At 41.3% G+C, this 23988-nt stretch overlaps 5 protein-coding genes across 5 annotated transcripts; 2 read left to right on the top strand and 3 right to left on the bottom strand.

Annotated features, from left to right (window-relative positions):
• The first annotated feature begins 792 nt into the window (after positions 1–792).
• LOC100115012 (leucine-rich repeat-containing protein 24) lies at positions 793–12132 on the top strand. Its single transcript, XM_031921541.2, has 2 exons — positions 793–1987; positions 4768–12132. The coding sequence occupies exons 1-2, from the start codon at positions 996–998 to the stop codon at positions 5993–5995; spliced, it is 2220 nt and encodes a 739-aa protein (XP_031777401.1). The 5' UTR covers positions 793–995; the 3' UTR covers positions 5996–12132.
• A 294-nt stretch (positions 12133–12426) lies between these two features.
• Positions 12427–14849, bottom strand: LOC100680319. Its single transcript, XM_003425385.5, has 4 exons — positions 14520–14849; positions 13382–13996; positions 13100–13293; positions 12427–12803 (listed from the first exon to the last, which is right to left on the bottom strand). The coding sequence occupies exons 1-4, from the start codon at positions 14620–14622 to the stop codon at positions 12747–12749; spliced, it is 969 nt and encodes a 322-aa protein (XP_003425433.1). The 5' UTR covers positions 14623–14849; the 3' UTR covers positions 12427–12746.
• Positions 14850–15252: 403 nt separating this feature from the next.
• LOC100114928 (protein will die slowly) lies at positions 15253–17475 on the bottom strand. The gene is made up of 8 exons (XM_001599737.5): positions 17267–17475; positions 17020–17116; positions 16534–16697; positions 16374–16463; positions 16157–16296; positions 15854–16085; positions 15676–15763; positions 15253–15597 (listed from the first exon to the last, which is right to left on the bottom strand). The coding sequence occupies exons 1-8, from the start codon at positions 17318–17320 to the stop codon at positions 15497–15499; spliced, it is 966 nt and encodes a 321-aa protein (XP_001599787.1). The 5' UTR covers positions 17321–17475; the 3' UTR covers positions 15253–15496.
• Positions 17476–17723: 248 nt separating this feature from the next.
• On the bottom strand, positions 17724–19092 carry LOC100113907 (prefoldin subunit 2). The gene is made up of 3 exons (XM_001600210.6): positions 18653–19092; positions 18372–18495; positions 17724–18266 (listed from the first exon to the last, which is right to left on the bottom strand). Exons 1-3 carry the CDS (start codon positions 18802–18804, stop codon positions 18093–18095), a joined length of 450 nt encoding a protein of 149 aa, XP_001600260.1. The 5' UTR covers positions 18805–19092; the 3' UTR covers positions 17724–18092.
• A 63-nt stretch (positions 19093–19155) lies between these two features.
• On the top strand, positions 19156–23364 carry LOC100114885 (peroxisomal N(1)-acetyl-spermine/spermidine oxidase). The gene is made up of 3 exons (XM_016987222.3): positions 19156–19452; positions 19789–20329; positions 20403–23364. The coding sequence occupies exons 1-3, from the start codon at positions 19272–19274 to the stop codon at positions 21202–21204; spliced, it is 1524 nt and encodes a 507-aa protein (XP_016842711.1). The 5' UTR covers positions 19156–19271; the 3' UTR covers positions 21205–23364.
• Positions 23365–23988: the final 624 nt, after the last annotated feature.

The following is a 23988-nucleotide window of genomic DNA, read 5'->3' on the forward strand; positions in this document are numbered from 1 at the left end:
AATATTTTTCAGCTTTATATTCTCAAAGGCGCGCATAAGCTATATACACGCATTCGTGATTCGCGCGAACAATTTGCGCGCAGTCGAGCCTCGAACCGTGCGGAGAATCGCTTCTTTCTTGGTACGCAAAATAAAAATAAAAAAACTCGGCTGTACGGTCGCACTCCAGCAGCAGCAGCCCAGGAGGAATAAAAGCTCGCGATTCGCTATATACATGCTATTGCTTTCCGTATTTTCCTCTACACTCGCTTCGCCATCAGCGTTCCCTCCTCTCCGCGGCCGATCAACAATTATATTTCTCTTAAAATAGGAAAGAGATCGAGTCAGATCGAGCAGGCCCGAAAAGAATGTCGCAGTGAATCACCGCATCGGCGGATATGACTGCCGTGCAGCGGTCATCGCGCGGGAGCGCGCGGAGCAGCGTGACGATGACAATGTGGGCCGCGCGGAAGCGGACATTCCGACGTTCACGCTGAAAAAGCCCGATGAATGCAACGCGCTCGCGCGCGGATCCGAGAACCTCATCAGAAAATCCGAAAATCGACAGCCAGGACAATGGAGCCCCCGCGCGCGGCGCCTGCGCGGTTCCGGAGCCACTCGGTGCGCACGTCCGGCGTGTATTCCGCGTGCGGAGCGTGCGGAGCGTGCGACGGGGGACGCGCGCGCACTCGGGCCTATCGGCGTCGGCGGCGTCGGCGGCGGCGGCGCAAGCGCGCGGCCGAGCTCCCCCATGGAGGCGCGCGCGCGCGCGCACGGCGACGAGGGTAAAATCAATGCGCGTTGCCGGCCAGCGCCAGAGGCAGCGTGACTGCACGCGCCAGTGCTGCGATCGCGGCGGAGGATAGCGCTGCCCGTGCCCAGCCTCGTCGTCGTCGTCGTCGTCGTCGTCGTCGTCGTCGTCGTGGTCGCAGAGAGCGAGAGATAGTGCGAGGGACAGTGCGCGAGTGCGAGAGAGCGAGGGGCGCGCGGGCGTCCATGTCGCAGGCGGCCGCGCCATGCTTCCCCGGCTGGCCCTGCTGCCGCCGCTGCCGCCGCTGCCGCCGCTGCTGCTGCTGCTGCTGCTGCTGCTGCTGAGGGCCGCGGGCCGCGCGGACGCCTGCCCGAGCGCCTGCAGCTGCAAGTGGAAGGCCGGCAAGGAGTGGGTGGAGTGCGCGGCCCGGGGCCTGCAGGGCCTGCCGCAGGGCGCGCGCGAGGAGACGCAGGTGCTCGACCTCTCGGGCAACCAGCTGTTCAGCCTCGAGGCCGAGGGCTTCCTCGCGCTGCGGCTGGTCAACCTGCAGCGGCTCTACCTGGCGCGCTCGCGGCTGCGCTCGGTCGCGCGGCTCGCGCTCAGCGGCCTGCAGGGCCTCGTCGAGCTCGACCTGGCGGACAACGAGCTCGAGCAGCCGCCCACGGAGAGCTTCGCCTCGGTGCCGAACCTCATGCGGCTCGGCCTCGCCGGCAACCCCCTCGGCGAGCTGCGCCGCGAGGCCTTCCGCCAGCTGGCCCAGCTGACCTTCCTCGACCTGAGCAGGTGCCGGCTGGCGCGCCTCGAGGCCGGCGCGTTCGCCGGGCTGCACGCGCTCGAGTGGCTCAAGCTGCAGGACAACCTGCTGCGGCAGGTGCCGCCCGCGACGCTGCCGACGAGCGCGGGCCTGCACGGGCTGCCGCTCCACGGCAACCCCTGGCTCTGCGACTGCGAGCTGGCGGCGCTGCGCGACTGGCTGGTCGCCTCGCAGGCCCAGGCGCCCCAGGACGCGGAGCCGAGCTGCCAGGGGCCGGAGCGGCTGCGCGCCCGGCCCGTGCGCCTGCTCAAGCCCCAGGAGCTCGCCTGCCTGCCGAGCGTGCGGCTGCCCGCCAGCCCGCTCGACGTCTACGAGGGCGACAACGTCACGCTGCTCTGCGAGGTGCAGGCCGTGCCCCAGGCCGCGGCCGGCTGGCTCGTCAACGGGCGCAGCCTCGACCTGGACGCCGAGCCGGAGCCCAGCGAGCTGCCGCGGAGAGTCAGGTGAGCCCGATAGAGCCCCGGCGGCCTTTACGTAACGCTCATCTCTCTTCGCTCTGCCCCGGCCTCGACCTCGCCCTGCACTAATCCTCGGCTTCCTCGACTGCACCTGCGATTGTATCGATCTCCGCGCGATTTGCTTGCGGGAGATGCCGCGATGCATCGTTGCCAATCGTTTACGTAACTCATCCCCCTCTCTCTCTCTCTCTCTCTCTCTCTCTCTCTCTCTCTGGCTGATCCTCTTCGAGCACGCCAGGCGATCGTTCTCGCGCGTCTATTGTCGCGACAACCGCGCCCAGACTTGTTTACGCGCCCGACGTCCGAGTTCTTCTGCACCAGCGCTCAATGGATTATGCGCGACGATTCCACACGGGATTGGAGCCCGCCGACGCGAATAGTTATAATTCGCAAATAATAGATTATTAATACGCGCCTGCACAACAATGACTGCGCCATAATTCACACGTCGCCTAATCGATGCTGGCCGAACTCGCGTGCGAATCGCCTAATTGAATTGGCACCGAACTAGCGGCCCGATAGCGCCAAAGGAATTCGCGACGCTTTGATTCGAGTGCACGAACGGCCCCATCCGATTCGAATCTGCCTGCGCGATATGCACTTTCTGTAATTTCGTTCGTAGTAGCTAGTAGTCGCTAGTAGTCGATAATGCGGATCTTTCGGTATTTTCCCTTTTTTCTTCTCGCTCCTATCATCGCGCGCGCGCACTCGACTAATTACGTAATTTCATGCGATGAACGCGCGAAGCATCATCGGCGGGCGAATTTCGCTACTTATAGTATTAATACACCTACCTGCGTTATGTATGGAGAACTAGCCAGGGGCTATACCGTTTAACAATTTTGCTAATTAATCTATTATTAATTAATCAAATTATTGAGGGAATTGATGACCGACCCGATTACTGCAGCTGCAATATTGGCAGCTCTCTCGCGAAGTATTGATGGATCGTTGTAATTTCTCGCTTGTACAATTTTAGAGATTCGAAAAATGCAAAAATGGAAAAACTCGGAAAGCTCGGACGCATTTCCCACATACTGCACGGGAGTTCGCGAAAGTGCTCCTGGCCAAACAAAATGTTCGATTTGCTCGTGTTTGATATTTATTGCGGAATTTTACAAAAGGATTTACTTCCGCACGAACATCCCGCTGAACGAATGAAAAATGTATCCGCTAAAATATTAAACGTGCGTAAAAATTGTGCTCACGTAACTCGAAAAATCAGTCGAATTACAGGGTAGGACGAGTTTTCGCTGTAATATTATATATGTAAATACTTCCTATTCATCAGAAGTAGGCCCACTCTCCGTTGTCACGTATTTAAAACTCAGTTTGCCAATAATTCATGTCAACGTATAGTGCGCACAACATGTTTCTGATAATAATCCCGATTTCGATGCGATTTTTGAGCGAAATATATTATACAATATAATTTACGCCATGTTTATTTCTTTGCCAAATTTATACGCACGCAACGCGCGTCGTTTCAAGAATTCATTTATTTATTCCATACAACGTTCAAACGTATAATGAAGCCGTGAATTCGGGTTTGCATATGGAGAGCATCAAAGCGGTTACGAATATTATGCAGTGTAATTAAAATAATTCGCGCCATAAGTTATATAAGAATAATTACGAGTATTACGAGTATTGCTGCACGTTAAAAATCTAGTCTTTACAAAAAATCCAACGCGCGTATCATCGACTAGTAGAATGCGCATTTTATAATTCCCCAACTGCACGCAAAAGAGTTTAATCCGGCGCGTCGAGGATATTAAAATATAAACCAGGCTTCACCTGGGCCGACGGGTTCGCTAGCTTATAGGAACCAATAAATCTTGAAAATAGGCGGAAGAGGAGATCGATTTAATCCTAGACACCTCTTGCACATCGACGCGAGAGACGCGACGAGTAAACCAGAAATATCGAAGGCTTTCAGAGTCGTGAGATTGGAACACAAAAAGTAAAAAATACGTATAGCTCTTTTTCAAATTGAAAATTCCCTTACTTTGCTTTTATTTCGCAAGTATATCATATTCGAACCATTTAACTGTAGAGACGAACACTGTTGAAAAACCTCGAGCCTATCGAGAAATTTTCATTAAAAAACACGCGGTACAGAGAAGTACAATAGCGAGTGTGGCAAAGGGCAATACCAAGAGCAGAGAGTTACTTAATGGAGAATACACAGAAACTTTGCCATCGCTATACGTTTCCAACAGCTGTATAAGAGTGTGTACAATGGGTATATTGAAATCAACACATCATAGGAAAGTTTAGAATATGCAGACTTTGATAAAGATACACACGCCTGTGTAAATTTATATCCACCTCAGGGCTACACTACCGATGTCAATGCCATATTAATTGACAACCGCGCATAAAATCGATGTATTTCGAAAAAAAATCAACAAAAATACAAACAACGACGCTCATTGGATTTTCTCGCGTTTGCAAATAACACCCGTGGGCGGGCAAAGCTCGGCGAATCTGCGACGCTCTAATAATATAACAGCCGTTACACGCGCAGGATTTCGAGGGAGAGGGGATTCCCCGATACATATTAACTCTAATTGCGCCGCGCGCATAGTAACTGCAGCCTTTTCGGGCTGGCTACTTATCACAGCTACACTATTTCGCGCGAACTGCCGAGTCGCGGAGCGAGGAAACGCGCCGATGCTTCTCGCGAAATAACAGGGAAAGGCAATTGGCGCAAAAGTGCGATATAGTCTAACGGAAGCCCGCGTGCGTTCGGCCTGTTGCAGGTACAGCTACGTCGAGCAGAGCAGCGAGAACAAGATCAGCGCCAGCCTGGAGATACTCGAAGTGGAGAGCGTGGACGAGGGCAGCTACGTCTGCCAGGCGGAGAACGCGGCGGGCAGCGCCCGGGGCAACCTGACGCTGCGCGTGCTGCGGCGCGAGCGCAGCACCGTCGAGCCGCCGGCCGAGAGCCCCGGGGCCGGCTACGCGGCGGCCATAGCCGCGGGCGCCCTCCTCGGCACGCTCCTCGCCCTGGGCTGCCTCTTCCTCGGCATCTTCCTCTACGCGCGCCGGCTGCGCAGCCACTCGAAGAGCAACCTCAAGCAGCCCTCGACGGCCGGCAGCAGCGTGGTGCCGCCCTCTATCCTGAAGAAGCCCAGCGGCGACAAGCCGAGCAAGCCGGCCTGCGAGCCCGAGGGCGCCACGAGCGCCTACGCGCCGGCCTCCGCGGCCGCGGTCCTCATGCCCACCGCCAGCGGGCGGCTCGAGCAGCCCGGCTACGGGCCCGCCGCGGCCGAGCTCAACGAGTTCGGCGAGCTCAGCGAGGTGCTCTACCTGCAGCAGCGCCGCTTCATCGAGCCCGACCTGATCAACGAGGTGCCCCAGGTCGAGAGCGGCCTGCCGGGCGGCTACCTCGAGCCCAGCTACCGGCGCGCCTGCCTCGACAGCGCCTACTCCAACTGCCTGGACCGCGACGGCTACCCGCTCAACTTCGGCCTGCCCAAGCTGGGCCCCGTGACGCCGCAGCAGCGCGGCAGCGCCACCTGCAGCGAGACCCTGCCGCGCATCAGGCAGCGCCAGCAGCTCATGCTCTCGGGCTCGGCGGCCGTGCCGACGATCCGGCTGTCGCGCGAGGCCGAGTTCCTGGCGCGCGCCGCCGGCTACCCCTGCCCCGGCAACCAGCCGGTCCTCGAGATCGGCTACGCGGCCCTGGTCCAGCCGACGCCGTTCATACCCTCGCCGCCGGCGGCCTACCGCAGCGAGCCCGCGGCCCTCTCGCCGCGCTCGCTCCTCCAGGCCAAGACGCAGCTAGAGGGCGCCGTCGGCGGCGCGTGCCCGAGCAACGCGCCGCCGGCGCTGATGCAGCTGCCCCACCCGCGGCACCCGCAGCACCAGCAGCACCAGCCGCACCAGCCGCACCAGGCCCCGCTGGACCCGTCCGAGAACCGCGAGGGCATCGAGCACCCGGAGAGCCCGGACGAGGGCTACGTCGGCGACGCCATGGACGTCTGAGCCCGATGATCCTCTGCGGCCGCCGGCCGCCCTCCCTCCTAGCTCTCTCTTTCTCGTCTCGTCCGTACCGCGCTAGCACCTCTTGCGACATGCAGTTGACATCGGGGCGCGGCCCCTAGTCTCACCTGCTCACACGGGACGAAGCGTCGCTCTCGCACACCTGCGCACCGCATCTTAAGTAGAGTACCTCTCGTGATTTTGACCACGCGAAATTGCAAGTTATGCGCGCGGGGAAAATCCTCGCGGGGTTCGGAGGTGAGAAATTTTCTAAATCGATGTGCTGCACAGCCCCTGCACGTAATGCGTGTACACACACACACACACGCGCACACACACACACACACACAGGCCGCGAGTCCCGCGTGGATTCATAGCCGTGTACGCGTATTCCTTCTGGGACTAGCCTCTCGCGCGGAAGTTAGGAGGCCCTTTTATTTCGTTACTAATGCCGCTCTCTCAGCTCATAAATCTGCCCGTAAACACAAAGTACAATTTGCATAACGAAGTAGCTGATTATAGCGTAGAATGTATGTATGTTGTATCTACTCTGGATTTGTCCAAAAGACTCCTGCGTTCTCGCTGTACAAGTACTATAAGCGAACACAGACTTGGGTGCAATTTCGCGTGGGATCAAAATTTACATTATACACACACAAGGACGCGCGCGCGCGCGACACACATTCTTATATAACTTATATAATATGATATCGCCGCCCGGACATAATTAGCCGCTAATTGAAACCCGCGCATCCTTTTTATACCGACGACATAATGACGATCGCATAGTACGTCCCGCTTAATATATGCATACGCGAACTTGTTATAACTGAATGTAGTCAATCACCGCTCGCCGATAAGCAACCGGCATGATAATTTTGCATTCCGGAGCGAAACGCAGGAGTAGCGAGAGCTGACGCTTCGCCCCTATAGTTTTCAGCTACTGCAGTGGATAAACGAAAGCGCGCGCGTGCGCTTTGACGTATAGCGACTCAATATTACTTATTACTGGTGTGTGTGTGTGTGTGTGTGTGTGTGTGTGTGTGTGTGTGGTGCGCGAGCGAATGAGCAGAGAGCGTCGCATTTTTTTCAAGAGGTTTTCTATGTACGAGCTGAAGTTTTCTAGTCTTTTTACGGCAGTTATTACTTACGGCGGTATATAGAAGTGCGTATAACCGATATATGCGACACACGTATGAAATATATCTAGAAAAGCAGTGGACGGCACACAGCGAACAATAAAGGGGCGCGTGTGTGTGGAGAGCGGAAGTAACGGCAGGATAGTAAAAGTGCTCTAAACTGTATGGTACGGCGGGGCGAAAGTATTGTGTCGCCGATGATGAACTGTCCGCGCGAGTAACCGCGTCACGCCGCACGTATGCAGTACTTATTGCAGAGAGAAGGAATGAGAGTATGTATGTTTACGTCGAGCATAAGCAGCGGAGGCGATATTAAACGTAAAAGTATAATACAGGGTGTTCTTCAGTATATATACAGCGCGACGCGGATACGACCGAGATTTCCGGGTCGCGGTGTATCTCGCAAATCCACATAAAACACATAGAAAGGTAAATTGTATGCGCATACGAAATGATAAGGGTACAAGAGAGAGAGAGAGAGAGAGAGAGAGAGAGAGAGAGAGAGAGAGAGAGAGAGAGAGAGAGAGAGCGCGAGAGGGAGAAGCCACAGAGAGGCGAGAGAGTGAAAACCATGTTTTTAATGTGCGACTGGCGCGGATATAAATTAATGAATACGTGATAATGGGTGTGTATAAAAACAGGCGCACGCGCATATTCGCGATACGCGTATGCACGTGCGCGCACGCGGTAGCTCGTAGCAGTAGTAGTTTGTAGGTCAAGCACCAAAGAGTGAGACAAGTGTGATTCTCAACCAAAGTGCACAAGCCGCGGGGAATAATAACGCAATTTCGAAAATTAAAAACTTGATGGCCCTTCATTTCCGTATACTTGGCTGTCTGTAATTCTATGGTATTCCGATTGTTTGTTTGTTTTTCGTCTCGCTCTGTATACTCATCGCCGTGGTATTCCTGACGATTTAAATCTGTTTTCGAGCCTCTTTTCAATCCACATTCAACACACACACACACACACACGCGCGCGCGCGATGAATTGAATTCATCATCGCACAGGGATGAGTCGCCGTCAGTATGGTTGCGCGCAATATTGGCAACTTTATGACAAAAAAAGAATTGATCGTTATATTTTTACTCCGACAATTAATGACGCTTTCAACGAATCCCGCGCGCGACAAAAGAGATTTAAAAACTGCATATAGTATAGCCGCACCCGACAATTTCTGACACGTCTTCTGCGTCGGGCAATATATGAAACGCGCTTTCACCGCGTATCGGGCCGACTTTTAATTTCATTATACGTCGTCACACGCACGGCTACCGAAAATCTATTGGCCACTTCAAAGAGAATATTCGCTGCAGCGAGCAGAGACGACGAACGAAGCACATTTTTTGACAGCAAAGCCTCCGAGCAACGCGACGAACCCAAGGCGGACATTTTTGAATAAAAATATATGCGATATCGTTTTTTTCTGATCGTAAGGTATATTAGGTCGACCAATTTTTTACACGCGGCCAATGCGCAGTAATGAAAGTATTTTAAGGCGCAGAAAAGTTAACTATATATTTGCCGAAGAAATTAGCTTATTTTAACTAATTTCGCCGCGCCAATTAGCTAACTTTTCTAACTAAATTTATCTTCAGCTACTTTCGAGTAAAGCAGATCTACGGGAAAATACTAACTTTGTGAGTGTGCGAGACTTTAGCTTAAATTCCGCGTAAATAATATTCAAAGTTCTCCCAGTCGACTCAGGAAGGACTAGATTACTCGTTTATCGATTAACGCTACGTAGCTATATTGTGATGAAATATGGCGCTCGATCGAGTGCGAAGTTCCGCAAAATCACCTCGAAAAAGTTGGAAAGCGCGCGGCATACATAAATACAACCATACCGCCCGCATTCGACGACTCACCCCCGCCATTCTTCGCGAGAGAATTGTAAAGAGATTCTCGTACACTTGCGTTGATTCCTTCTTAAAAGTATAAACAACGTTATCGTTCGCGAAAGCGAACCCAAGTCAACACGTGCCAACGCAGTAGATTCGAGGCATGCTTGCAATCAGAAAAATTCAACTGATTATCATAGAAAATAAATGTTCAGAACGTGCCGAAATACTTAACAACGAGACACCGAATTCCCATAACCGACGAGAGACAATATTTTTCCAATGAAAAAAATTCAGCATCTATTTTTTATCGATATGAGCTTCGAAAATTTGATTGCCAAGAAAACAGATTTAAATTCTCAGAAACAACATCATGATTGAGGTTTTTTATACCATTATTACGAACTCTGAAATATACGAAATGCGCGTACCGATACCGCATATACGGTATCAGTACTACAATTGTGATGTAATAATGGATACGTGAAGCCACACGAAACGAACGAAATTTCATAATAATACATGCTATGGAAATTATCTCGTAACTTATTGAGCTTAATTATAATCAATTAATTATACAGAAAAAATCTGACACATTTCCCCAATCGATGACTTCGTACCAACAATCGAATCATATATAGAAACCATTTATTGTATAATCGACGTTTTAGATGACAATTTAACAATGTTTTACCTATATGTTTTATATCACCAATTATTGTAGTGAAACTTCAAGCGAGTTTGATTTCTGAATACATTATTATTATTATGAACTTATAATGCGAAGAACTTTTATAATACTCCTCGAAATGAGTTGTTCAAAGGATTTCAATAAAACAAAATAAATTGCGTCGCACTCGACTTTATGTGCGTGTATTTTGTGCAATGATAAAAAATTAGAAAATATAAATCGTACGAAATTAAAAAGATGTTGCTTTTGAATCATCATATCGTCGCTCCCTACGAAGACTAGCATAGTTCAAATTTTCAAACGAAAACTAGCACAGCTCACGATTTGCCGCCAATAGTAGCACAATTCGCGACTTTATATTACTTAAAATGTGAGGATTTTACGTTTTTATTGGGTTATTTGGTTGGTTAAGTTCATGAAAACCTTGGACAAAGACCGGCAAACTTCGGAGTTTTAAAAAGTTGCGGAAATTTCTAAAAAAGGTGAACAATTAAAAAAAATTATTGTATTTGGGAAAACCTGATAAATTATGAATATTTAAAAATGTGCATTAGGAACAGTTTCGCAAAAATCGGAACATTTTTATAGAAATTGGTTGTTTAAAGTTTGAGTTGTGCTAGTTTAATCTAGCGTGCGTCAAATGAGTTGTGCTACTTATGACGGGAAATTTGAACAGTGCTAGCCTTTGTAGGGAGCGACGATATAGGGTAAAATATAAAAGCAGCGAGTTTATACACTATACATGACATGCGCGAAAAGTATAATTGCGCCGCTTGTTAATTTTGACGCCTAAATACCCGCGGCCTCTTCGAAACTGGTGTTCGTTAGATCATCGTTCAAAATACTAGCTAACGGCAGTACCTCTCTAATAAGATGAAGATAAAAAATCCTTTTCCTATATACATTGTTTGGAAAAAAAAGATTGAAAAAATTGTTCACGACTGCGTCTGTCCTTGCTGAAAATGTCGGATTGGCTCTTGAAAAATCCAATCGGAGTATACCTCTATAAAATGTTATTCAAATAATAAATTTTGGGGATTCTCGATTGATTAACATCGGAATCTCCTCGTCATCGAATTCTCAAGCTTTATTAAAATTGATAAGCAATAATATTTTTTATATACATCGTTAAAATATTTTTATAGAAGTTATTTCAGAGATACGAAATACTGGAATACACTTTTGAACGGAATACCGTGCATGAGTTTGAGATAGAAATTTTAATTCCGACAGTCAGAAATTGAATCAGTACATTTAGCCATCAAAGTAAGCTTTGGTAAGCTTGCAAATTCCCGCTCTGCTGAAGTATGTATGGACACGCTAGTTGAAATTGTCGAATTGTCTTTTTGTCGTATTTTTAAATTGAGTTTGACAGTCAAATAAGGGCAGTGTACATAAATCAATGGTTGTAAAAATACATGTTTTCAGCAAGGACGATCGATCGACAATTTGTTAAAGATATATAATTGCCCAAAGATTTGAACAAGAATTTTCCGGCTGAAAGTTTCTGTTTGAATTTTCATCATTAATGAAAAGTGTTAAGAAGACGAACGAATATTCATATGTAAAATAACAAATATCTATTTTACATGGTCGATTGTAATGCTCACCTTATACTCCCGTATTATTTTTACTTCGAAATGTAATCGAACTTTTAAATAGAACAGTCTTGTTTAAATCTTCATGTAATTGTAAAATTGACACAGCGAATTAAAAGATGATTAATTTTATCATTATTAGTTCATTATCGTCGGCGTGCTCTACTTTCCGTTCGGAAATAATTCAAGACTGTTGAAAAATCCTACATTTCATACGTGACGTTCGCTGAATTTGCGAAATGAAAAATTCTTTCATTTTTTCGCTTTTCAAAAAGAGAAGCTCACCTTCCATTATACTTTATTAGAGCACTATTTCACGTTTACTTCGGATATAAAAGGAACTTTCAATATCCTACAGATTAACGAATCGTTTGAATCATCTTCACACGAGAAAAAAAGGTTGTTTAAATGGAACATTGTACAAAAATCATGTAATAAAATAAAGTGAAAAATGTTAGTACCTAGTCACAAAAATATAATATAAAAAAATAAAAACAAATAAATAAAAAGATAAGTAGACATGACGTTTTTTTAAATCGATGAATACAAGCAATTGTGGAATACTGATTATTATTCAGTATAATTATGACTTAGCCAATGTATGGGCTTTTGATTCGCACAACTTTGAATAAGGTTACAAAGTTTAAAGGGATAACCAGATAAATGTAATTATATAACATACAGTATTATGTACAATACATTTTTTATATATCATATTGTTAACTCTATAATAATAAGTTTGTCAACTTAACAAATTTTGTTACATATAAGCATATTATTCTATATTATATAATTATATTATTGTAACGTATAATTTTATTATGCACAACAAATTTGTTAAGGATTAGCAGAAATAAAAATACAAAATCTATTCAAGGCTTATTCCTTTCTCATATCTTTAGTTAGCACTTGATTAATTATTTTCTTGATAGTAGCAGCTTTCTTTGTAAGATTCTATCGAAAAAATGAACGTCCACTGAATAGCAAATCTATTTATACTATATTTACAGAAATAATTTATCTAACTATAGATATTGATTTTAGACAAAAATACTTTGTTTGAATAGTGCTTAAACGTTCAATAATATTTGCTTTTTAACGATAACTGCATTTCGACGGTAATCGTAGGTGTATTAAATAGTTTGAAAAAAAATAATAATAATAATATTATTTCATACATTGTTATTAATGTTACAAATTTAATGGAAATTCAGGCACAATTAAAATAAAAGGATAAAATATTATGATAATTACTTATATTTGAATGTTTTATGTTATTGTAAAGAGATTTTTAATGGAATTTTTGTTAAGGGATTATATAGATAAATCACTTTTTTTATTCTTAGTTAAATAAAAAAATATCAAATATGCTATTTTATTCTGTAAACTTTTTTCTATTTTTGTATGAGCTGAATGTACTTAATTGAATGTACTTATATTTATCCAGTTGAATTCGTCCATTATTCTAAATGAATTTTCTTTTTATTACCTTTTTCTAAAAGAATTTGACCTCTGCATTGGAATCTTATTTGGTATAATAGGCTGAAACGATAAAAATTAAATTATGTTTTTACACATCTCAAGATACACCTACAAGAGTAACATTGTATTGATTAAGTTATATTGGAATATCTGTACTCTGCAATATTTAATTAAAAACAAAAATACAATATGCAGTATAAACTTTTTCGCTTTTTGAAGCCTGCTATAAAGCTTTAACTATTAAATCAAAGTAAAATTCATACAAACGTAAATATTATCTTTCCATATTGCTAAACATTTTTAACAATTAATTTAATAACATTTGTAAAATAAAATAAATTAAATAGATTTTTTACTTTTGGCACAGGATGTTGACCAAGCATCTTTTCACGTACAGACCACCTTAGTTTTGTATGATTTTCTTCTCCTGGTATCGACAATTGGTCCCAAAAATCTTTATACTTTTTGTATAAAGTTACAGGATCAGTTGCTATTTTTTTACTTGACAATGATGATTTTGATTCGGTACAAGGGATTTGGGGCCTTATAACTGAAAAAATATTAATTTAAATATGATGATATATGATATATATTAAAGCCATCTTTAGAATAATGATATAGTTTTGAAGTAGCCTTACATGACTTGGATCTTGAATATGATTCAGTGTTATCACTTCTTCTGCTGCTAGTAGGCATTCCAGATTTTTTTGATTTGCTGATTGCTGGTTCTACCAAAATTTTTTTTACACTTCCACATGTTCTCACCGAATGGATTTCATCTGCTTCTTTTTGCTCTTGAGTAAGTTTCATAGGTGCCTTTTTATGTGGTGATTTGCCTTTTGAACACTTTAGATTTTCTAAAGAAATTATTATCCTATTTTCAACATTATTTTCTTTATTAGCAAATTCACTAGATTGCTTACTGCTTGCATGTATTTCTGTGCCATTTTGTGCCATACTTATACTATTCTGTCTTGGTGTAAAATCTTGTTCTTGCCTTTTAAGTGTTTTTTCTATAGATATTTGTCTACTATTAAATTCTTGTTCTTGCCTCTTTAGTGTTGATTCAATAGATGTTTGTCTACTGTTAAATTCTTTTTCTTGCCTTCTGAGTGTTTTTTCAATCAATGTTTGTCTGCTATTATATACTTGAAAAATTTTGTCAGGATCTTGTTTTTGTTGAATTTTCATCTTTATTTTATCTTTGGACTGTTGGCACATTTTTCTTTTCACTTTCTTGTATGCTTTTAACTCTGTTTCAACAAATAAATATTGATTTTATTAATATTTTCTCCTTCTGAAGTACATACATAGTATAACTGATATTACAAAAGTTTTAAACTTTTTTATTTCAATCATAGACGTAACAAATTATTTTTTTTAAATTATTAATCAAGATTAATAAAAAAAAGTAATAATCGGCTTTACCTTAGTTTTTTATATGCAGGTATGAATTTTTACAAACTTAATAGTATAAGCAAAAAATAAGCTTGAATCGATATGGCTTATTTAACAATAAAAGAGTTTGACCTTGATCTAGATTAAATGTAATATACATTTGTTTGTTTAATAGTTCAAGTAATTCCATGAACAAATTCTTTATGCATAACTTACTACGCTCTGAAGTTAATAATTCAATTTAGATAAATAATTTAAATGATTTACAAATATACATATTTATAATTATACAATTGATAGAATACCTGCAGTATAATGCTGCTTAGTTAAACTGTGGTTATTATTTAATGACTTAAATGATACTTGTTTATAACATACCTTTCATAAATGTTTTTAATTCTGATGTCGTAACGCCAACAACTCCTAAAGAATTTAAAATCACCAAGACTTGTTTTGGATCATCGTATGTTTCTTCCTCCATTATCACGATATTGTTTATATTTCTACCTAAGTCTAAATATCACAAAAGTTAATATTTTAAAAATGAGAAAACGTCATCACGATATTTAAAAAATAACAAGTATATTTTTGTTAACAAAGATAGTTTTATATTAGAAACTGTCAAATAAAACCTAACGTTTACGCCGCGTACGTTATTTTTAAAGTCTGCAGAGTGCGTGTTGTAGCCTGCGAGGGACGCAATAACTTAAGGCTCTTCTTCATGAAGACCCAACTGTAACATTGGAACGACGAAGGAATCGAACCAACAACGCGGAAAACGCCGGGAACGCCTCTAGAACGTGTATTGTTTAATTTTCAAAATTATTATTTTAGCAAAATTACAACTTTTTATTTAGAATTTGAATACTAAAAAATATACTTGACTGCTATATTATGACTCTTTTCATAAAGATAGATTATAATAAATTGATGAATCTTCTTTAAAAAATGCCACACATTTTTGAATAGTTTGAAAATCTCTCTGATTTGGGTAAAATTTTGATATTGTTATATACATATAGAATAAATGCCGGAATATATAGTTATCGGAATTGCGCATTACTCGAACGTCACGCTGCATACCATAATAATAGAAGAAATATACACAATATTTGATTTATAAAAAAATTTATTTCACATAGCTTTTCCTAAATATATTTTCATCGTCGGACATTTATTGTTGTATGTATACGTTCGCAACCATCATTTATTTATAAATTAAGAATGCAACTTTTCCAATGAAAAGTCCATCGATGTGTAAAACTAAATTAAAATTAAATTTGTAGAAAAAAAATAACGAGTACAAAAAATATTCAATTCATTTACAAGTTTTGTAAAATAAAATAAATAGCGTTTTACGTGTCACTCTTCCATAATTTGATGGTTTTGTCGTTTTCTAAAGCTGCTGATGCTATGATATTATCTGTGGGATGGCACGTTGTACACAGTACTACATCTGTAATCAAACATACATTGTTAAGTAATGGTTTCAAAAGTTTGAAATAATAAGGACATTTTACTAAAACATTCATACCTGTGTGACCTTGTAGTTTTTGAACTATTTCTTTTGATTGCAAATTCCAAATATACACCATGTTATCTTCTGAGCCAGACACAATCCACTGCAATAGCAATATAATTATTTAGTCTTACTAAAAGAATATTTCACGAACGCAGCTTATTAAATAGCTAAGTAAATGGATTTCACAAACCTTTCCACCTGTGACAGAGAAGTTTGCGAAAATGCAATACTTTTCATTTTTATGCCCCGTGTAAGTTTTTAAACATTTTCCTTTACTGTAATCCCACAGTTTAAGAGTATTATCTAATGTTGCAGCTAAAATATATTTTCCATTTGGTGAGAATTTTACAAATGATACTGGAGGATTGTCGTCGTCAATTAGAGTTTTTAAACACTGTCCTGATGCCGTATCCCAAATCCGACTATTTGAACATAATAAATATGTATTAAAATTTTTCAAACCAATCTCAGTTTTTCGAATAATATATTTTACCATAATCCATCATAACTGCTGGATACTATTAAAGAGCCATCCCTATTAAAATGCACTGCACTAACAGGATCAGAATGTGCTGGTAGAGTTTTTAAACATTTTCCTGTTCGTACATCCCATATTCTTACGCTTTCATCAAACTGTAAAGAATCATTGATTGATAAATAATAATGATAGAAAAATATGACATCCAGATACTGAGAAATTATATATTTACCGATCCAGATACAATAAGATTAGACTGAGGATTAAAATTACAGCAGAATACGTAGTTACTATGACCTTTCAATGTTTTTAAACATTTTCCCTGAAATGATATTACAAGTTTGAGCTTTTTTCTTCAAATATAAAATCTTAAAGCAGCAAAAACTACTTACCGAACTTAATTCCCAAATTTTTAAAGTTTTATCGTCTGATGCAGAAACTAAAAGTCTGCTATCACTTGACCAGGCTACATCAGATATACCCAATTTGTGACCTGCAATAGTTTTTTCAAACTTTCCATCGTATGACCCCCAAATTTTGATCAATTTATCAGCAGCTACAAAAAATACATAACTCTTAGTTTCATGTATATTTATATCACTTATTTATTTCACTCAATTTTTTAGCCAAAAATATGCTGGTTAATATCTATATTAAAAGTAAACGGCTCCAAAGTAAAGATATATAATATATAAGATAACAGTGTATATTAAATGTCAAACTCAAGCTAACCTCAAAGCATGTGCTTTACCCGCACACTTGTAACTGGTTTTGTATAAATTTTAGAGGTTTGTAATGTTGTAATGTATTGATCAAAATGGTTAAAAGTTTTGTTTATAGTACTGAAAAAGATGCTATAATCAGTTTGTAAGACTTACATGAACTTGCCAACCATTCTCCATTTGGACTGAATTTGACAGAAGAAACTGCTTTGGTATGGCCAGCCAAAGTGTATTTTAATGTGTAAGTTGGTTTCTGGAATAAATACAATTTATCTCAACAACGGAACACTTGCAACTAACAATAAACCCAAAGAAACGACAGCAAGAGTGTTTTGAGGTTACAAACATTGTTGTCGGTCGAGGGAAAGAAAATGAAAGCGCTACATAATTTTAACAAACATACCACTGCTGAGCTGTTCTTATTAGCAGATGACGGTGCGTTCGGTGATGATAGCATGATGGAATTCGAAAAATACTGACTAATTTATTATTAAAATAGTCAATACACCTCGTTAAAAAAGTTGATCACAATCTGCAAACGCTACACTCCGAGGTGCCGCTCGCCGCATGCGTCTTTTCAGCACAGTCGCACAGCGCACTACTTACTAAACAAATAAAGGTGCTACCACAAGTAGCTTTTACTTTTCACGAAGATTTCAGCGACACCGCGGCCACCGGCCACCTGACTAACTAACCGCTGCGCGTCGGTTCGAGTTGCAATTTCCGTCCTGTTCGGTTCGTTCGTGTTTTCCAAGTTCACTTGGAACTTGGAAACGAGAAATTGAAAGATCTAAATATATATGAAAAGGATGACTGGACGAGGCTTAATTTACTCTCAAGCAAAATAAAAAATGTTAATATACATATTTAAAAAATTTTATTTTGACGGTCTTTACGTTTTTTACGCTATGATGATGATGATTCATACGTGTACAAGTATAGTTAGTTTACTCAACGATAGTCGTTTTGTTTTGCCAATAATAATTGCATTTATTTGGTATCAAGAAATTGTAAATTGTATTATTTTAATTTTTTTGCACATAACTATTAAAATATTTTAAATTAATCAATTTGAGAAACATCATGATGTTTATAATTTTTACAAAGACAATATAGTTCAACAAGTTAGAAGTTTATTTAAAATAAGTCGTGATGTAGCTGAGCAACTTAATGAATATAATAAAAATGCATTGAACGATTGACAATGATTATATTAATATATAAATAATTTAAACTTGAATTGGGTTTATAACAACTGCATTTCGTTTAGCTTCTTTCGATTCTTCTTGCCTTTGTACATCATCTTGTCCTCTGATGTGAATATTGTATTTCTCTTTGTACTCGTTGATTTCTGTTCCTTTTTTCGTGAGTTGTTCGTTCAGTGTTTCAATTACTTTTGCGAGCTGGAAAAAACGATTTTTGCTAGTTAATACATTGAATAAATTGAAGTAAAGCATGTATTTTTTTAATAAAAAATCGATTTCATTGTAGCAATTGAAAACGTGTACCTGATCTTTATTTACAAGCAGTGTCGGCATAACCTCTTCTACAGTTCGTTCACACAGAATTCCACCAATCATTCTGTAACACTTTCTTTTTCCGTCTACATTTTTTAATGTATCAATAACTATCCTGAAAAGAGATATCAAGTATGATCATTGGAATTTTACAAGCAATGAAAGAAAAACCATTGTGCATGGTCAGTTCCAAAATGCCACAGCAACTTTGAAAAATGCTCAATCGACACAGCAAAGAGCAAAATGCAATCATCATTAGCAAATTTGTTCACCTGTGTTCGTTCAATTCAGCTTCCATCTCAGTCAATTTGTTTGCCATAACCCGCTGCTCGTTTCTCAGAGTTTGAAAACCAGCATAGATCTCTTCGTTCGTTTTTCCATTTTTCAGTACTGGTTTAGCCGCCGCTTTCTTGTCGCTCGACATTTTGCTATTGTTCTTAGCGCTGCTCGAAAAGCTTTAAAAACGTATATGAAATATCACTTGCGACCCCGGCGCAAGACACGAATTTTTCCAAAAGACTGTGAGAGCTAACCATAAATAGGTGTAGGCGCTACGCGATCTAAAGCAGTCCGAACACGGAACACTCTAAATGGAATCTCCATAACGCATGTGCGACGAGCTAGAGTACCCTACAATATATGTATATAGCGTGTATACCTATATACACCGCCAAGACTGTTTTAGTGACAAAGAAGCTCCACTGCTCGCCGAAATTGACGGCGAGCGGAGGCAATTGGAACGATCGTCGCGAGAGGCCGCCAAGCGTCAGGATCGTGCAATTTTAACTATATAGTATATAGCCGCTGTATAGAATCAGTCGCAGCGATGTGTGTGAACTGATCTCGCGTAGCTAGCCCGTCGTCTGCAGTCAGTGCAGGCTCACAACAAACATGGAGTCGACCACGGCCGAGTCGGTGGATGCGGGCCCGATTTCCTGCAAAGTCCTCATCATCGGCGCTGGTATGGCCGGGTTGTCGGCGGCAAATCATCTCCTCAAAAATGCCGAGCCGGATTTCCTCATCGCCGAGGCGCGCTCGAGGGTCGGCGGCCGGATCGTCTCGACCACCATCGGCAAGTAACCTCGAAATCGTTAAGACTCCTTACTAATCGTCTGCTACTGTTACTTTGCGGCTGGTATATTTGAAAAAAAAAATGGAATGTTCGATCTATTTTGGGACTTACCTTTACCTTGGAATCGGTCGTTTCACTCGAGCTTCTCGAGAATCGTTTCTCAAATTCAGACGAGCTTTTGCTTATTACTTAACAGATTATTCTTGATGTAATGTCACTTCAGGATCAAGTAAAGCAGTGCTCACGCAATACCGCAGTTGTTTACCTACTTTGACAATTGCCACACCGAGAATTCATGTTTTCAAAATAATTACCGATGCCTGTGTTTTTGTACAGGTGACAAGAAAGTAGAGCTAGGAGCAAACTGGATCCACGGGGTGTTGGGCAATCCAATATTCGAATTGGCCATGGCCAATGATCTCATCAGTATTACGAGCATTCCTAGGCCTCACAGAATCGTTGCTGCCATGGAAAATGGCAAGCAACTGCCGTTCTCCGTGCTAGAAGAAATTTATGCAGCATACGTGTGTTTTCTGAGGAAGTGTGAGGAATACTTTCTGTCCTCCTACAATCCACCAGAAGGGATTAGTAGTGTAGGTGAACATATTGCTCTGGAAACTGATTTATACCTGGAACATCTATCGCCGGAAGATAGAAAAGTTCGACAAATGCTCTTTGACTGTTTGCTCAAGAGGGAAACGTGCATTACTGGCTGTGATAGTATGAAGGATGTGGATCTTCTGGAAATGGGCTCTTATACGGAACTGCAAGGTGGCAATATTAGCTTACCAGGTGGGTACAGCTCTATTCTGGCACCGGTGTGCAAGCATATCCCAAAGGAGAAAATTCTCACGAGGCACGCCGTTACGAAAATAAGGTAAATCAAAATTTCACAATGTCTGGTGGATGCATAAGCTGGCGGAAACGATATTAACGACGCTTTTTCACAGGTGGCATAACGACGCAGAGGACAAGTCGAGCAGTCCGATAAAAGTCGAATGCGATAACGGAAAAGTGATAAACTGCGAGCAGGTGATATGCACATTACCCCTGGGGGTGTTGAAGGCCTGCGCAAAAGACATATTCGAGCCGCAGTTGACGACGCATAAGCTCGAGGCCATCGACCGGCTAATGTTCGGCACGGTCGACAAGATAATCCTAGAATACGAAAGGCCTTTCCTGAACGCCGGTGTCTCGGAGATAATGCTCTTGTGGGACGACCGGATACTGCCGGCCGAGGAGGCCGAGGACTTGTCGAAAGTCTGGTTCCGCAAAATCTACTCGTTCACCAAACTCTCGGACACGCTGCTGCTCGGCTGGATCTCGGGCAAGGCGGCTGAGTACATGGAGGGTCTGGCGAGTGAGGAGGTAGCACGCGTCTGCACCGGTATCCTGCGCAGCTTCCTCAACGACCCGTTCGTCCCGGCACCCAAGGCCTGCGTGCACACGAGCTGGCACTCGCAGCCGTACACACGCGGCTCGTACACGGCCATGGCCGTGGGTGCCAGTCAACTAGACATCGAGTGCCTGGCCGAACCTTTGGCCGGACCCGAATCTTCCAAGCTGAGGCTCGCCTTCGCCGGCGAGCACACGCACTCCTCGTTCTACAGCACCGTGCACGGCGCCTACCTCAGTGGACGCACTGCCGCCCAGGCCGTCCTCGAGTCCAGGCGCTGGGAAAAGCAGGACTCGGTTAGTTGCGATACCACGAGCGATCTCAGCTCCTGGATTCAGGGCATCGAGCTCAACTAATTATCTGTGGTTCTTTTTTCTAATGAATTTTCATGCCAGAGTAGCACGCGCAAGCAAGCAAGCAAGAGCCTGTTATTCTACACGCACTGCAACAGTCGGTCCACTGTGCCGTTCACAAATTTAAGCTGCCTAAAATGTCTTGAGTAAGTTAGATCGAAGGCTTTTTAGTGTAATGTATAATTTAGACGAGCCGGTGTAGCGCATTTATCATGGAAATCACGGCCAATTACTGTTGCTGAAATTTCATATAAGGAAGTCGATATATTTGCGTTTTTCAGGCTTTTGTTGATGTATTAATAGCTGATCGATTTCTGAGAAATTGAGTAATTTATATTCGTTTTTTAAACATTTTATTAATTGTGAAATACGTCTTTCTTACGCGATCAATTACGATTCAAGAAAAAGTATGAAGCCTGTGGGTTTCCTAAAGATGCAGGGACTGTAGAAGACGCGACAAGCCGCCAAACGATACTTAATTATGATAACAGATTCATAAACGTTTTTTTTTTATTCGCTTGAATCGTTTTAAGTACTACGTGATCACCTTACCAAACGCTCTAACGTTCTTAAGATATGATGATAAATGTGAAACGTTGGAACCAATCATACCATTATTTTTAATCATTCTATACTGTTTGTCGTGCCTCAAAACAATGAATTTAAAATTGGACAGAAGGAAAACTGTACCCTTGGTGCACACCATATAGTTTTTGCAACGCGACTATTTCTTAACACAGCAACCACGTTCTTGTCGAACCATTAAATACGTAAAAACTGTTTAGCCCGCCGGTCAAAAAAGAGTCACTTTAGTCCCGATTAATAGGTACGAAAAATGCAAAATCGTGTGTTACAAAAAAATTAAAAACGAGCATTGTTTCTATAAATGAAAAAATGGTATTCTATCTAATGGTTTCAATAGGATCAAAGATTTGATGATGTTTAAAACAATCTTAAAGCGAATTCGGCTCACGAATAATTTTAAACATTATTTGTGAAAACGAAACGTCTTTGTTTTCGCGTTTGAATTATTTAGAATAATGTAGTTTAATTGAAATAACAAAAAATTAAAATTCGAATCCAGAATACTATATTCTAATTGAAATGATCCATTAAAATCTTTAAAGTAGAATACTCATTCACCTCATTCATAAGCATCAATAACTGATCAATAGAGATGCCGGCGAAACGCATGTTGAAAAACAAACGGCGCAGTGCATATAAATACATATAACGTATAATTATACTTGCCATATAGGGGCGCGGTAGTAATTATATCAAGAAATAGTTTCGATGATGAGCTATACTCTGAAATAATTCGAATTGAATAAAATTTTGGTAAGTTGACGTATTGTCGAATAGTGGAGATTCTCAAAACAGTCTGATGCCGAACAACATTCAACTCTATTAAAATTAATGTGATAATGAAATTATTACATAGGAAACAACAAATAATAGCTACAAAAAGTGCAATATAAATAAATATAATCAAGTGTAAAGTGTTCAAAAACTAATTCAGGGCAACGACTTCGCTTGAAATAAACAAAATAACACTGAGGGACAATATTTCTCCAAGACTGACATGTTCGACATGTATAACGAAGTAACGAACGGAGACTGGGTCAAAAACACAGGCTTAAAACTAAAAATATTCTCGAAACGCATAACTATAAGATATTTACATCTCTACCAACTGCGAAAGATAACAAAAACGACAGAGAATCACTGACAAACAACTATTCATTACGTTGCAACTTTGTATTTAATTGTATGACTAATGCTAGTCAATCAACTGCATACTTTTAATTTTGTAAATGTGTAAATATGTAAATACTAGATAATTAAAGATTTTCCCGCGCAACTAAAGGAAAATTAATTTCACCAAAGTTGGCATATGTTTTTACAATGTATATTTTTTTTACATTAGCCAATAATTTTTATAAAAGTAGTCATTTGTGTACTCTTATTATGTTTAATACACTCAAAGAAATACTCGTACGACACGATCGAATTGTTTATTAGAGGTACTCCTCCGTGAACCGCCACGTATTGTTGAAAACTGAAAGGCGCTGGGCTTTTCTTATTGTTTATTTAACCCTAATTATTATAATATATATGTAAGCAAGCTGTAATTTATTTGAATAAATAATTACTTGAAAATCACATACCGATTCGTATTTTAAACGTATGGGTATAATCTATTCATCATGATTCACGTGAATAGATGAACAATATGAGATCTCATACTTAATACTTCTTAAATTCGTTATTATAATACTAGTGACATAAGTATCCTTATACGACACGGCGCGTAAATGCGCCCGAGCGTATAGCGAGGTAGCCGTGACACGAGTACTGTTGTACGATATTTTATAAATGGAACCTTTCATAAATCTTATAGTACGACCTTATGATACGAAAATTATAAAACACAGATAACGGTTATTTTTGAATAATTTAATGCATAATAAACAATAATTTTAAAACGCATTATATGTTTCGCACTATTAAATTTAAGAAACGTCTTTTGTCTTTCTAAAAGCTTATAACTGCAAGAATGCTGGATAAAAAATTGTTAGTAATTATTTTGATAGTGAACAGGTTTGAAATTTATCAATCCCAGTTTGATTATGTTTATCCAATATAACTTTTAATTTTTGTAAAAAAAAATATATATATATATATATTTCTTTAAGACGTTTTAAAAAATACTTTTGAATGAATAAAAGGTTAAATTCTTTGCATCTATAAATTATCTATTTTAAATCTATGATATTTATGTATGCT

This window comes from Nasonia vitripennis, assembly GCF_009193385.2.
Source record: "Nasonia vitripennis strain AsymCx chromosome 1 unlocalized genomic scaffold, Nvit_psr_1.1 chr1_random0013, whole genome shotgun sequence".
NCBI lineage: Eukaryota > Metazoa > Arthropoda > Insecta > Hymenoptera > Pteromalidae > Nasonia > Nasonia vitripennis.